The sequence below is a fragment of the Sinocyclocheilus anshuiensis genome, unplaced genomic scaffold (genome assembly GCF_001515605.1).
Source record: "Sinocyclocheilus anshuiensis isolate Anshui unplaced genomic scaffold, SAMN03320099.WGS_v1.1 scaffold79, whole genome shotgun sequence".
Taxonomy (NCBI): domain Eukaryota; kingdom Metazoa; phylum Chordata; class Actinopteri; order Cypriniformes; family Cyprinidae; genus Sinocyclocheilus; species Sinocyclocheilus anshuiensis.
The window spans coordinates 1,252,657-1,268,893 of record NW_015548213.1 but is presented as its reverse complement, the minus strand read 5'-3'; the positions used below and the strand labels follow the sequence as shown (position 1 = coordinate 1,268,893).

General features: G+C 36.9%; 1 protein-coding gene across 1 annotated transcript in view; it reads left to right on the top strand.

Moving 5' to 3' along the window:
* The first annotated feature begins 274 nt into the window (after positions 1–274).
* LOC107653805 (F-box/LRR-repeat protein 7-like) overlaps positions 275–16,237 on the top strand; it is a 43,935-nt gene continuing 27,972 nt past the window's right edge. Inside the window, exons 1-2 of the mRNA XM_016440636.1 lie at positions 275–444; positions 8,743–8,832. Coding sequence (XP_016296122.1) covers positions 408–444; positions 8,743–8,832 — 127 coding nt within the window. The 5' untranslated portion in view covers positions 275–407. The remainder of the gene's footprint in view (positions 445–8,742; positions 8,833–16,237) is intronic.

The following is a 16,237-nucleotide window of genomic DNA, read 5'->3' as shown; positions in this document are numbered from 1 at the left end:
TATAATTATATCATATCATATATTCTTTGTATTATTTTTCTTATTCCCGAAACACTATAAACGTTAGTTGAGACAGTTTGTCGTTGCTGGATGCTCTGGGTGGTCACTTTAAAGCTGGTCCAGCCCCTCCATCACTCTCTCGCAGTGGAAGTGAGTTCATGGTCAGTTTCTCTTCACACATCTGTCGGAGGAGTCGCAACTTCTCTCCAATGGTCCTTTTTCTCAGCGAGAAGATCGTTGTCAGCTTTTGCCAGGATTCTGCTCGTTCTGCTTTCTGAATGCTGCGTTATAAAGAAGACTCTGTCTGTTCCCGTAATGGAGCTGTATTTGGTGTGCATGAGGACTTCTCCGTGTAATCTCACTGCTTTAGATGTGTTACTGTGAGGAGAGACTATGTGTTCTTCAGGATGGGTGCGAACAATGGCAAACAGTGTGGAAGTGAAGGTACGTGATCTCCAAGAACTACAACACTTCACTTTCAATACATTAAGCATTGCAAATGGTGGTTTTTAGTAACTGGCATGGATTTTTAGCTGTTGAAATAATGATACAGAGCTGCCCTGGATGAGTTGTAATAAATGAAGCACATTCTGATGATGTCGAAATGTTTGTTTTGTGCAGCTTTGTTGATTTTAAATATCTGTAATGTAATGGTCAAAAGTGTTCACGAATAAATGGTACAAGGTGCCATATAAGTGATGTTAGTAACACCCATAAAACGTGGTATTTAAAAAAAAAAAAAAACTACCTGTCGAAGTCATCCCGAGAGCAATTGTCTCTGTAAGGCGCTGTAAAACAGCAAAAATAGCCTAGAGATACTGCTTTCTTGCAGTTGAGTGTTTTTGGGGGCGGGGTTACCTGGAAAATGTATCTGCGTCCATCAATAGTAAACCACGCCCACGAGAAGATATATCTACTATCGACCACGCCTACCACAACTAGAAAGATACAGACCACACCCACTACTTAATACGTGCAACGCCACCGCGACAGATACAACACGACACGGCTTTTAACAAGGCATTCCCTCCTTGGCCAATTGTCTTGGATTTAAGTCAATGTAATAATGCAACTTTTTAGTACTTTTACGGTTTTTGAAGCCAAAACTTCGTTCTTCCAACAAGCCTCTTATTTTAAATTGCTAACATCTTTCTGCTAATGATTAGTAGCACTGATCGTTTTATTGAATATTTTAAACCCTTTTTTATTTAATGTATTCTGTTTCCATCTTAGATCTTTCATCTTGCATTTTATATAAAGCTTTAGTAATTTTGCTGTTTTTGCCTTTTGTATTAGTTTTTTAATGTCTATGTAGTTTCTATATGTATTTTTTTACTTAAGTTTTTAGATTTTAGTACATAAAGTTAAGCTAAATGAAAATGAGAAATGTTTCCTTGGCAACTAGCTGAAATAAAAATAAGTTTGTTTTTTAATATATATTTGATTTCGGTTAATGTTTACGTTATTTGAAATAACTTTTTTATGGTTTAGTTAACTATAATAACCCTGGGTTAGCATTGGATTTGCACTTTTCCCCCTATCTGCTGCTTTTGACAAGTGATCGGTGACATGATACATATTCTGATGGTGCGTTCAAGTCATGTCGGATAGATCGTATTTACGAGTCATGTCGGATAGATTGTATTTACTAGTTGAACGCACATGAACGCCACCACAAAGTCGTTATTACGAGTGGGAAACTCGAAATTTTCTTTAAGCCCCAAGTTTTCAGAGTTTTCAATGAGAAATTGCGGAATCGATGTAGTTGACGGTAAATTTTTGTTTAAATTGATAGTTTAGTTGTCCTATAAACTTAAATTGGTCATGTTCTTGTTACACAGCTAGTTAATGAAATCCAAGTAAAAAAAATGCAGACCCTGTTGTATTTTCTTGTAATTTATTAAAAGAAGGTACACCGCCATCTTGTGCCGACTAAACTGACTTGAACGCACCTGACGTCGTAATTACAACTTGTCAACTCGTAAGTACGAACGTCCCAGGAGGACTTGAACGCAGCATGAGTCCCCATGAAGCAAAGATGGCATCCAGGGGGTTTGTTTCAAATAAGCAACTGCTACTGGGATGAATGGAAATGCAAACAGATAGCTTTTTCCAGGTAGGCTATTGTACACTTCCTAACCATGGGAAATAAAGGGAATAATTGAGAAACTTGTTTGGTAACAGTAATCATTTGTGTAACTTCATAAGGTACCACTAGCAGCACAGAATAGACGTTTTGGTGCAGTTCTGATCCCAGAAGTAACAGCTGATATTTACAAACAGTCTCAAGCTCCTCCACCCCTGTGTAATGGTGTCGTGCAGATGTGTGTACTTTATGAAGTTTTGAGTAAAACTCAACACTTGTGGGTGTGTGAAACTGCTCAAAGTCAGCTCTCTCTGGCTTTGTTTACATCTGCCATTAATATTTGTCTTGTGTGATTTGATCATAAGTGGTCAGGCGAACACTGTATACCTGCAATTCTGACTCTTTTTCCTCTGAATTGTGAGTTTTTATCTCACAATTTTGATTTATAAACTTGCAATTGTGCATTTATTTCTTGCAATTCTGAGAAAAAAGTTAGAATTGTAAAATGTAAACTCAAAATTGTGAGACATAAAGACAAACAATTCGGGATAAAAAGTCAGAATTGCGAGTTTATATCTCGCGATTCAGAATTTTTCTCATACTTGCAAGATATAAACTCGCAATTTGCAAGATATAAACTGACAATTCTGTGAAAAAAGTCTGAATTGTGAGAAAAAAAGTTATAATTGTGAAAAAAAAATTTCCACCAGTTTCCACCAGTGCCAGAAACAGGCTTCCATAAATTACAGAAATATGAGTTCAAATACATAGTGTTTTTTTTTCTTTCGGACCACCGTGATCTAAGCAGGTGCAAAGTATTTTTGGAAAACAGATAATATTTATGTACGTAAGTACAACTGGCTAAATTTTTACTCAAAATTAACTTCTTGCTCACTGAACTGTTTAAACACAATATCACACTCTGTTTCCTGCAACTGTACAGAATATCATAAGGTATTTAGTGCAACAGCACAAATGTGAAGATGATATTGCTTAATCATCTAAACAATGCCAAATTAATCATTTTGGCTCTGTAACACTTCTCACTGCATATGAAATGCACAGATATACATTATGCATCTGGGACTCTGCAATCTGTTCTTAAGTTTGATCCCGATTTTGAATTTATCTTCAGGCCAGGCAAAATTCTCCTTGTGTTTTGCATAAGCACAGGACAGGAAACATATGAAAGCTTTTGAGAAGTTGTTTTCCAGACCAGAAAACAATTATGTCTCCGCTCAACCTTGGCTCTTTTGATAACTCTGTTTCTACTGCAGCTCATGCTGATTTCAGCTCAGTGGGAGAGTCAGGCGACATGTTCATTAAACTCCCTCGCCATCACCCTCTAGAATCAACAGCTGAATATGTATCCCTGTCATTTAGGATAAGGACATAGATCCTTAAGAAAGGCCTGAAGTAGTGAGGCTCCACTGATCTTTGACCACTGAAACACACCTGGAGAAGTTTAGTTTTAGACCAGTTTCCCACCTGCCCTTTCTTTCAAAAGTTTTAGAAAAAGTAGCTTTTTATACAATTACAGTCCTTTTTAGAAAATAACTCTATCTTTGAGAAATTCCAGTCTGGATTTAGATTGCGACATAGCACTGAGTCTGCACTTTTAAAGGTGCACAACGATATTGCTCGGTCCGTTGATGCTAAGTGCCCTGTTATGTTAGTACTACTTGATCTCACGGAGGCCTTAATTGATACAGTGGACCATGAAGTCCTGCTGTCCCGCCTTAATCATTTTGTTGGCATCCGGGGCACCGCACTTCAGTAGTTCTCGTCATATTTGACCGACATAAGTTTTCCTGTAGTGATCGGGGACTCATCCTCCTCTACTGCTCCTCTCTCTGCTTGCGGGGTGCCACAAGGCTCTATTCTCGGGCCCGTTTTATTTTCACTTTATATGCTGCCTCTCGGATCAATTATGGCCAGGCACAATATAACTTTTCACTGCTAGGCCTATGAGGCCAAAAAATGCTTTAACTTCCTTCACTTAAATTAAGAAAATACTGAATACATTTTATTTGGAGAGTCTGTGACTTCTGATTTTGGTGTGCTGCCTTCAAAGCTTGGACCAGCTGTCAAAAAGATAGTAGTCTGAAATTTGATAAACAAATTGACAGCGTGGTTAAAGCAAGTTTTTTCAGTTACGCCTTTTGGCCAAGGTCGAACTATTTTTGAATCACCCTGACCTTTAGAAAGCTATTAATGCTTTTATCAGTTCAAGAATAGATTGTTGTAATGCACTTTATGTTGGTGTCTCACAGTCGTCCCTCAGTCATCTCCAGTTGTTGCAGAACGCTGCGGCCCTTCTTTTAACCAATACACGCAGACGTGAGCACATCACCCCAGTTCTCTATTCGCTCCACTGGCTTCCAGTTTCGGCCAGAGTTGATTTTAAAATTGTATTATTTGTTTTTAATACTCTTAATGGCCTCGCCCCATCTTATTTAACTGAGATGCTGGCTCTTCGTCAGCCAAATAGGGCTCTGAGGTCAACAAATCAACTTTTGCTAGAAGTCCCGAGGTCAAAGTACAAACATTGGGGTGATCTGGCCTTTTCCGTGGCCAGGCCCAGACTCTGGAACAAGCTTCCCCCGATATGCGCACCATTACTGACCTGGGCCTTTTTAAAACTAGGCTTAAAACTTATTTATTCAGACTGGCTTTTAATACCTAGTGATGTTGTGACATTTTTGTGCATTTTATGTATTTTATTGTTTTCTATTTTACTTATTTTGTTGTAGTTTTATGCTTTTGTTTTTACTGTTTTATTTTGCTCTTATTGGAAAGCACTTTAGTCACCTCGAGTGTTGTAAAGGGCTTTATAAATAAATGTTGATTTGATTTGATAATATACTATAATAACCCAAATATAGCCATTCCAAACTAAATTTTGCAATGTAAAACAATAAAAACAACCATCAAACTGTTATTTGCTTCCCCCAGTTACCCAAAAATGAAAATTAGCTGAAAATGTACTCATCCTCAGATGATCAGAGGTGTAGCTGAGTTTGTTTCTTCATCAGATTTGGAGAAATATATAATTCCATCACTTGCTCAGCAATGCATGCTCTGCAGTGAATGGGTGCCGTCAGAATGAGAGTCCAAACAGCTGATAAAAACATCACAATAATCCACAAGTAATCCACAGCACTCCAGTCCATCAGTTCACATCTGGAGAAGACAAAAGCTGTGTGTTAGCTGCATTTTCGGGTGAATTATTCTTTTAAAGGCCCTGAACTATGTGGCACCCAAAAATGATTTGGATAAAATCACCTGTACTATTACCATCGTTTGTTTGCAGATGCTACTTGGTTTGATATTTTGCTTTGCGTTCATGCAATTTTAAGATTCTTAAACTTCAGAACTTAAGTGTCCAAATATGGCCGCTGGGTAGATTGTCTTTTATAAATGCAAAGCCTGTATTGTCTGTGAATGGGTATAAATCAAGGCAGATGTGGGAATGTGTGCTTAGGACAGTCCTTCTCATTTAGTCTCCATCTGGAATACTTAGGAGTATTTGAAATTTCCATCATGGAGGAAAAGAGCTCTAATATGACTTATGGATTAGGGTCATTGGATCAAAAGCAGGACTGGCCACTCAGGCCATGAGTGATGGACCGTTTGTGAAAATTCGAAGGAAATCTCCTTTTTCTCCCTTTACGTGATGGCTGTGCTTGGTATGGCTAGTGACTGACAGCTTAATGATTCAGATTTATTTTCAGAGTGAAGCAGAGCTCTTCTTCCTGGTTTGGTAGGAGAAAGTGGAGACTTTTGGATTTTCCAGCCGTCATTTTTACAGGTCAGATTTCAGTTAAAGTTCAGCACCCGTCCAAAAGCAAAGAAGGATCTCAAATCAATGAAAGGACGTTTACACTGAGAATAATTAAACTGCTGTACTGTTGGTTGCTAGTTGCTGTTTCAGCTGAATCCCACTGTATCTATCAGGTGACGGATCTTGTAAACTTTAATGTCTTCTCTCTTGCCTATTGGTAGTTGTCGTGTAGCATTCTCATCTGCGCATTAAAGACTACAGATACAATTTTGGTAAATGATGAATGTTCACAACTTGTTCACACAGATTAGGTGGGTCATTCTCAAAATATGGTGATTATATTAGTTATGAAAAATATCTCGTCATAACTTAATCAACAATATATTAAATATTTTAATAAAAAGTATGAAATGGTTTGGCCCTACATTGTTTTGCATTTATTTATTTATTGTTTGTTTGTTCTACAGGATTGTGCATTAGTGCAAGGTCTAATAAGTGTACGTTTTTTAAATGATAAAGGTTAATTTAAATCAGTGTTACACTGTTTAATGTTTAAATGAAAGATTTTTTATAATGTACTGATTTTAATTTGCTCTGTGTGTTTTGAGATGATACTGAAAATTTTATATGAGAACTAGTGTTACTGTCACTACCTTTACATCTTTAATGTATAAAATAAAATAGTTATAAAATAATTGTAAATGCCTGATAAAGGCAATGGAACCAAAACTTTTAATACTGTTTGCAAGCTGAGATAGTGTACAGGATTTATATAGATAGATAGATAGATAGATAGATATATGTAAGTGGTGTGTGGTGGTGTTCTGAAATGAGGAGGCAAAGTTTTTTTTTTAATCAAATAAAAAAATATATATACAGCTTTTACAGGACAAAAAACAGCTTAATTCAACTTAAGTCTTAAAATCAACATTTTGAGAATGACCAATCTCTATGTTTATCTTAGTGCTGAAAATGCAAATCTGTCAGTGTATCATATCATATATCATATCATATATCATATCATATCATATCATATCATATCATATCATACTTTATACATTTTAGGCCACATTTGTATGCCATACATCATTTTTCGGTACTGAGTTGAGAAAATCGCCTGTAAAACAGTACAAAAGCAGATCTTTCAGCAAATATCTGTGGTTTTAGCTCTTGATTCTGAGTAAGAACACTGCGGTGTATCTTTTAGCAGCAAAGTAATAGTTTCATCATCCGTTTTGATTAAACTGAAGACTTTAAGCTTTGTGAAAGCTTTGCCTAGCAACATCATAATAACAGCGTCCGTATCTGGTCGTAATTCAAAGCGTGCAAAGCACATGGGGTCCACTTGACGGATGAGTCACATGAAGCAGATGTTCTGGCTCACTGATGTCACTGCAACACGTCGTCACGCTCCGTTCAGTGCGGCTCACGTTATTCTGCTGTTTTTCCGTCGTGACCGAGGTGATAAGAGTTCATTGAGTCATTCAATGCATCAGTGGTAATCTGACAGCTTGTTTGAAAGACCTTCACACAACAGCTTTCCAGGGTGGACGTATGTTGGCAGCATGTAAAGGGGCGTTCACACATATAGCGATTTGCAACGACCAACAATACAGCAACTCCGTGACCTCTTTATATATGTGAAAAGAGCGTTACAGAGTGTTTATTCCAGTATGGATGTGTGTTAAGAGGAACTTGTTTACAGAGGGAACGGTGTTTGTGGGATGAAGGCTGTGCTCTGCTCACATGGAGCTGCTTGTGGTTCACGTTTATGACCTGACAGAGGATGACGTGCCATAAACCAACCCTGCCAAATTAACAAACATGCACACACTTACACCTTGGCTGATTCAGAAGACAAGTCTCAGTTTCAAGTAAAATTTGAGTCCTAAGTTCTCATGTGTTTGACAAGGTTTTGTGTTATTTAACTGACTCTTTGGAGTTTTTCAAAGTGGCAAATTGGTGTAAACCTATGGGACAGTCGGTTTGACCCCAACACAAAAGTTGTAACATCCAGGTGTCAAAACTTTGCATGCATCAATATTTCGATCAGTTTGAACACAACAGGGGGTTGAGATTTGTCTACCAGCTAGGCCGGCACCAAACAAGCACTTACTCGTGCCAGCCAACATGGAAATCCATGTAAGTCAGGCACTTAACATGCCTGGGGAACCATAATCTTAAGGGTGGTGGTAGTGCTGTTGATTTATGTCTGGATCTCCGTTCCAGGCTGTGAATGACCACACTTTTATTACAACACCAATCCAACCTTCAGATCCACAAATGTGAGCTAATGTGCAAGTATCGAACTTATTCGCCCTCTTAAAAAACCTCAAGCCGTCATGAATGGTCTCCGCTCTTTCTCTTGCGCAGTGGCCAAATATGTCCTAATGTATGATAGATAAATTTGTCTTGGAGGATCTTGCGAAACTGCAGACTCTGTCAGTGTTGGAAATACTAAAGTAATTTCTTCCATCTATTGTTCCAGTCACAGATATTGTCTTGGCAGGAAGACGTAAACCGAAGGGTTTTGCTCAGCTTCAGTGCGTTCCTGATGAGCACTGAGTAATGAGTTCCTCTCCAAATCTTTAATCATGAAAACCTCAGACCTCGCTTTGGATTAGGAACAAGAGGAGGTTCCTTGCTTTCGGTAATGGTTCAGCAAGTGAATGAGTGATGGGGCCAAAATGTCCGATCGTACTTTTATTGCATCTGTTATAATATTGACTTACAGTGGGAACCGTTGCACCCCACCCTTCTGTGAAACTGCACACCAGCTGACCGTACAGATCGCGAATGCATGCAGTCAAGTATGATCTCGAAAACAAGCTGTTTTCACAAAATGTTATTTCCTTCTTCCCTTCTGTCCCAGGCAAGGGTAGCTCCAGTATCTCCTCCGATGTGAGCTCCAGCACTGATCATACGCCCACCAAAGCTCCCAAGAATGTGGCTACCAGTGAAGGTAAACCATCTGGTCTTCATTATGAGCCAAAATGCCTGCTTAACTCCCATTCGCCCTTCCTTTCTGCCCTTTCTCTCTCTTTATGAAATGCTTAACATTTTGGAGCAAACTCATGTGCTCGTAGGATAACCTGGAAATTGAAAACAAACTTGACATTCTCATCAGAGCTAACTTGTGGGCCGTTTGTCTTGTGAGCAAGCGGAGAGGAAAAATCCCCAGGGCAGGTTAATATCTGGATATTAGCTGCAGGACCACAGAGCGTGTGTGGCTGTTTTTCTTAGAGGCTCTCTTGAAATTAGGAAAACATCATCGAGATGTTTTTACATTACAGTGGTGCGGATTGCACCCTTTGCATCCCTGTGCTGTACTGTAAAAACAGCTAATAAAAAGACAGTAAATCTGTTAATCCATGTGTGAGTTTCGCTTGGCTTATGCATCATAGATTCTCATGTACTACAGGACCTCCCCCGCAGATATATTCCACATATCAGATTACTTCACTGTTGTTTTGTAACATGGTAGGACTAACGATTACGACGTTCCTTTTGTGTTCCTTTCCATTACGGCTAACTATTTGACCCGTGTTGTTATATTTATCAGTGCATGTTTAAACAAACTCGTTCATTTATTGGTTCCATAGCCTTTTTAGTTTCATTAGCGTAAATCTTGTCTGCAAAAAGCTTGTAAATATTTTTACTGTGTATTTGGCGTGGGATCTCCGTCTGCTGGGTGCTGAGAACTGAGCTCAACCATCACCTCGTCGCCAACCGCATACGCATGTTGACGAAACGTTTATGCAACGTGTTTGTTTTTGTCTCTGGACTATATAATGCTTTACACCACAACACACTCTACACAAGTGTGTGAACACAGACACTTCTTACTGCTCAAGCTTGATTTCACACGTCGTTGCATTACAAAATGTGTCAGAGACTGACTGATAATGTAGTGCATAAACCATCTTCTTTCGCATTTGCATATCAACTACAAAGAAAATTGCTGAGCAAGTTACTGTCAACATGTTTATAGCTAGGGAAATTAGTTAAACTCTCAACATGTTTATAGCTAGTTAAAGTTAGTTCAATTGTCAACAAGTTTATAGTAGTCCAACTGTCTTTTTGTTTAAAGCTAGTTTAAGTTAATTGAGCTGTCGACATTTTTTAACTAGTTAAGGTAACTGTCAACACATTTATAGCTAGTGAAATTAGTTAAACTGTTGATTTTTTTATAGCTAATTAAGTTAATTGAACTGTTTACATGTTTATAGCTTGTTAAAGATAGTTAAACTGTGTTCTTGTTTAGCTAAAGTTAAACTGTCAACATTTTCATAACTAGTTAAGTTTAACGTTTATAGCTAGTTAAAGTTAGTTTAACTGCCCTTTTGTTTAAAGCTAGTTAAAGTTAATTAAGCTGTCAATGTTTTGTAACTAGTTAATGTAGTTAAACTGTCACTATATTTATAGCTAATGAAATTAGTTAAACTGTTTAAATTTTTTTTAGCTAATTACATTAATTGAACTTTTTACCTGTTTATAGCTAAAGTTAGTTCAGCTGTCATTTTGTTTAAAGCTAGTTAAACTGTCTTCTTGTTTATAGCTAAAGTTAAATAAACTCAACATTTTTATAACTAGTTAAGTTAAACTTTTGACATGTTTATAGCTAGTTAAAGTTAGTTCAACGGTCTAGAGAAGTTAATAGCTAAAGTTAAGTAAACTGTTAACATTTTTACTAGTTAAGGTAGTTAAACTGTCAACATGTTTGTTGCTAGTTAAATGAGATAAACTGTTTTTTATAGCTATTTAAGTTAATTAAACTGTTTACATGTTTATAGCTAGTTAAAGTTAATCAAACTGTCTACATTTTTATAACTAGTTAAGTCAGTTAAACTTTCAACATGTTTATAGCTAGTACAATTAAACTGTCAACAAGACTATAAAGCAAGTAAAAGCTAGTTTAACGGTTTTCTTGCTTATAGTTTATATTTATATGTTAATTAAACTATTAAATTAGTTCAACTTTCGACATGTTTATAGCTAGTGAAATTAGTTAAACTGTTGTTAAGCTAGTTAAAATAATGCAAATGTCAATTTATTAAGAGTAAAGTTCAACTGTCAACAAAATGACAAAGTTAGTTATTCTGCCTTCATGTTTGTAGCTAGTTAAAGTTAGTTAAACGGTCTATGTTTAACTAGTTATCATTAGTTAAACTGTCAACATGTTTATAACTAGTAAAAGTTAATAAAACTATTGACGTTAATAGCTAGTCAAGGTTCAATAAGCTAAAGTTTAAATAGCTACCTTAATAATACCATGTAGGACTGTGTTTTAATAGCACACACATTTGAAGGTAACTCTATCGCCCTCTTGAGTACAGGAGGTTTCTTATAGGTTTTTTATAGAGTGTGTGTTTGCAATACATCATCTAGACATTTGGACTAATTTACATGAATCTGTTCTTATTTTCATACTGCGTTGAGATGCGTGCTTAAATCTGACATTTAGTTTTAAAGTCAGAATGTGGTTGGGCAGCACAGCAGCTCCCTGGAAAGCTGTTTTCCAGGTTGGCACTGTTCTTGTTTCGCTGTTGTACCCACCCTACTCGGGCTTTATGCCAGGGAAGTTGGGTCCAACTCCATATTGTCCCCAAATGGGGCATCTGGTGTGTGTGAAAAAAAGTGAGCCAGGCACTAATAGAGTGTGACCCGTGATTATGGTTGTACTCGTAGTATTTCATAGTTTCTTGGCTCAGACAGGTGGAATAATGAATATCAACAAACATTTCACTAAGCAACGCCCGGCATTAATGAGGGTGACATAGTGTGCGTGTAAAGCTGCCAATTCATGTGGTTCAGTGAGGGTAGCTTAAACATGAGGGAAATGAAAATGAGGTTAATGCCAATATTAAGAGCTATGATTAGATGTTTAAGCTGTGTGAAAAACTTGGAAACTCTTGTCCCCTAAACTTAACAAAGAAATAATGTGATCACATAAAAAAAGTTGAAATGTTAAGCACACGGCACTGGCCTTTATAAATGATAGGGAGCCAGAAAGGGAACTAAGGTAGTTGCTAAGGGACTAGCCGCTGTTTAAAGTCAACATGAAACGGCATTCGCAATCCATTTTAGTTTTTATAATGTGAAGTTTTTACAAGTGAAACAGAATATTCATGGAGATAAAAAAAAAAGGGTGGAACTTTGATTGGGTTGTAAAAAGATGGGTGTTAGTGCTAGACAATATATGTTAAAACAACCTTCGACAAGTTACGTTACTTGAATAGAAAAGTAATTTTAAAGCGTACAAGCAATTGCATTTTGATCAAAGATTTAGATAAACATGAATGAAATCTTTTTTATTATTTATTAATTTTGCTTTTTATAATAATGTGATTAATGCTTAACCAGGAAAATAAGCTCAGTTTTGATTTCATGTTGACTTTTCTAAACACTTAAGGGTAATAGCATATCAAAAATGAATATCCTGCATATTTAGTTCAGAATCAATTAATTTAGCAGTAAAATTCTTCAGTCAGAGCCTATAATCATTCTCATTTATTGTAAAGTATCTTTTGTTGTCTTTGGTGAATCCATAAACTCTGACTGATTGGACTTTTTTTCTTTATCTCTATTTTGTCACAGATAAAGGTCAGTGTGTATATAGTACACAAACAGTAACTAACCCTAAATTTGAAGGAATCGCAATGTAAAAATGATAATCAAATCTTCAGCGATCAAATCAAAGAATAAGATAAAGGGTTTCTCGTCACTTGGTAAATCTTCCCTCAGTGGAAAATGTACTATTAGAAGTTTATAGCAAAATTTTATTTTATACTGGAGACACATTTCACGTAATTAAAGTATGAGGAATAAAATAACAACGCACTTTTGTGACAGGTCATTTATTGTATGCCAGCCATGCTTTTATACACAATTATACTGTCACAACTAAAAACAGCAAATAATTAATTTTCAAAAGGATTAATATATGTATATTTTAATGCAATTATACCAAATACAATTTCATGTCTGCAAATGGATAATAATGCCCAGCTGAGCTTAACAGGGAACATATTGTGCTCTTAGCATGAACACTTTCTTTTCTATTTATCACTGAACACTGACTGGCTTTCCAAAGTGTGGGAAAGTCTCGAACCCAAACCATTAAAATGCTGAGAATGTCTTGTGCCAACCATCCTACCATCACTCATATAATTCTGGCCTCAAGGTCCATCATTTTTGGACCTTGTTGAGTGTTACAAGCATGATGTTCCTTACTGGTTGATTTTGAAAGACTGAGCGCTTCTCAGATCCAGTGCTGTCGAGGTTTGGTAGCAAACACACATTTTGAACACCTGCAGCCTTCATCTGTTTTCCACAATCTCTGAGGCATCTGGTTGTTCAGCTGGAAAGAGGAACAGTAGATAGACCACCCTCGCTCATCTGAACTTCAGGGGATATTTGAGAGTTTATTTCAAAGAACACCGTGATGCTAATAAAACCTCTTTGAGCCTACAAAAGATAATGCTCAACGGAACATCTCAAATATCTTCCCATTATATGGAAAACATTTAAAAGTGGGACGATTTTCTAGTGGAGCACACTGCTTTGCCATCTTAAAAGGAGTCTCCTTTCTCTGTTTTCCAAGAGAAATACAACACATATTTCTCCGCTTATGAATAGCTAAATTTAGCTCCTTACAAATGGTTAATATGAGAGAGAATTTCACGAGGTGCTTAGCTAAAGTAGTTAAAATGCTCACAAGTCCACATTCCTTGTTTGGGATGTGGTTCAAAATATACACTATAAGTTCAGGCCTGGCCTAGGAATGGTTGTCCCTAGATAGTTTTCTTTGGCTCACCGTGTGTTTGAGGTGTGGTTTCTCTACAGATCATTCAAGGACGAATAACAAATCATGAGACCAGAGCTGTTAGCACAGGAGGATTATTAACCCACTTTGTTGTGCCACTTGGTCAGTTTTCTTCAGTGAGGAATTAAACATATTTTTCTACCTCTTTCAAAGAGTCGTATTGAAGTTTTCTTTTTAAAGACTTAATGTAGTATGTAAACATACTATACATTTCAGAATTGAAAATTTCCTCCCTAGTCCGACCGGACCATTTATCGGAGATTTGGCTCAGTCGCAGTACTAATGGATGAATAGGCTACTGCGATTCCTAATTTCCTATTTGTAATCTAACAATAGGAGTACGATATATTAAAATCTCGTCCAATTTTCTTATTTCACATGCCAAGAGTGCTTTACATGCAGGTACTAAAAATTAAAAGGTTTAATTTCAAGGGTCAGACCCTAGTAAAAAAAGTAATATATTTAAAATACATTTATTTAATACCAAGTATAGCTCAAATCTATTTACTGAAATATCACTCGAGACTTGCTGTCATAAAAATTATAATTAAACTTTATTTGGAGTACTACTTGTGCACAATGCACATTTCCTAATATTAAGTCTAAAACATGTTTTAATGTCCCTATTGATGAGGATCGTAATGATCTTTGAATAATTTCAGTCTTTAATGCAAGATATTTAAAGTGTACCTGAAGTGTACTTGCAATAGTTCCACTTTACCACACTCAAATATACTTCAGTATGTCTTTAGTTGGACTTCTGCACTACTTTCACACAATTAAAATGCATTAAGTACAAAATAAGTTGTTAGAATTTAGCAGACTTTAAGTATAGCAGTTTAGTATACCAAAAGTACAATTGCAAGGTATTTTTATTAAGTACATAAATGTTTAAATGTAGTTGTAGTATACTTAGCATGAAATAAATGTATTTCAAACACATTTTAGTATTTTTATTTTTCACTGGGGGGGGGGCGGGCATTATGAAATAAAATCTGAGAGAGTTAAAACTTTCAAACTTTGAAAACTGTGTCAAACTACTTCAAACTTAAAGCTTTTAAAACTAATTCAAATGTAACTTAACTCGTAAAGCTTTTTAAACTGCTATCTCAAGTCAACATAGAGTTTGCCCTCACAAACCTTTTATTATATTATTATTACATAAAATAGATATATATTACATAGATATATATTGAGTGGTCCAGTACATTTATAGTGTTCCGATTGTTTCCATTTGTTGATCATCGTATGGCATTCTAAGAGATTAAAATCGCTGTTACACACAGGGAGTAAAGTGTAAATCCTTCCATATATTGGAATTTCCTTAGAACAAGTTTATCTCAAATAGATGGGCTTTCCCTTCCTCAGACAAAAGCGTGTAAGTATTCCCAGCAGGACTCATCTACACCCTCCTCCTGTGCTGCTTCTGCAGGAGTGATATGCGGACTCGTGTTTCTATCTCTCTGTCCACGCTGTGAGGTCAGTGGAGGTGAAGTTTAACAGTCCGAGGTCTGCAGCTCAGTCTGTCTCTACTGTATTCAAGCTTTCTCTCTCCTCAAGGGCTCCTGTCATTAACAGTTGTTTGTAAACTTCTAGATTACTAACAGTCCCTCTTCATATTTTTCTCATCATACAGAATTGCACAATGTGCGAGGTGTCATTGTCAATCTTCTCTTGTGCAGATAATGGAAGCATGAGTGGAAATTTGTTATACTGGGCTTCAGAGACCTGCACTAAAGATAATGGGGTTTTAAGTGAAGCCAAGTGACAGTACTGATTAGTGATGGCTAGCACTAAATAACAGCAGATTGGACAGTTCAGCCCAAGTAAAACCCATTAATCAATTTCTCCCGATTGTAATGATCAGTCCACTGAAGGCGAATTGAAGATGAACCCAAGTGCAGCTTTATTTACAAAGTGAAATCCAGAATCCAAACAATAAACACAGACTTGACATGACTTGACTTGAACAGACTAGACTAGACTATGACTTAAACACTCACCGACAGCAGGATAAATACATGCAATACACGACAAGGAACAAAGGCAACGACATGGCTACTTATAGCAAACAAAGAGGGTCACATGACATGAACAAACCAATGGGAAACAAGACACCTGACCTAGGCAACCAATCAGAACATGACACAATGAACAGAGGAACCAATAGCATGAAGGCAAGAGGGCAAGGGAAGCATGACACTAACAGCATGAAACAATTACAAAATAAAAGACATGAAAACATGAACATGACAAAACCCAAAAGCATAAAGAGATATGTGGGAGTACGGCAGATTTATTTTGCTGTGGATTAAATGGTACAATACCACAGTCAAATGTCGTAACTTAAACCTGGCGTGCAAGAGTGTGCGGTTTATGCAGATGCAGTTTGGTATAGGCAGGGCTGCCCAAACTCGGTCCTGGAGGGCCGGTGTCCTGCAGAGTTTAGCTCCAACCCTAATCAAACACACCTGAAGCAGCTAATCAAGCTCTTATTGGCATACTAGAAACTTCCAGGCAGGTGTGTTGAGGCAAGCTGGAG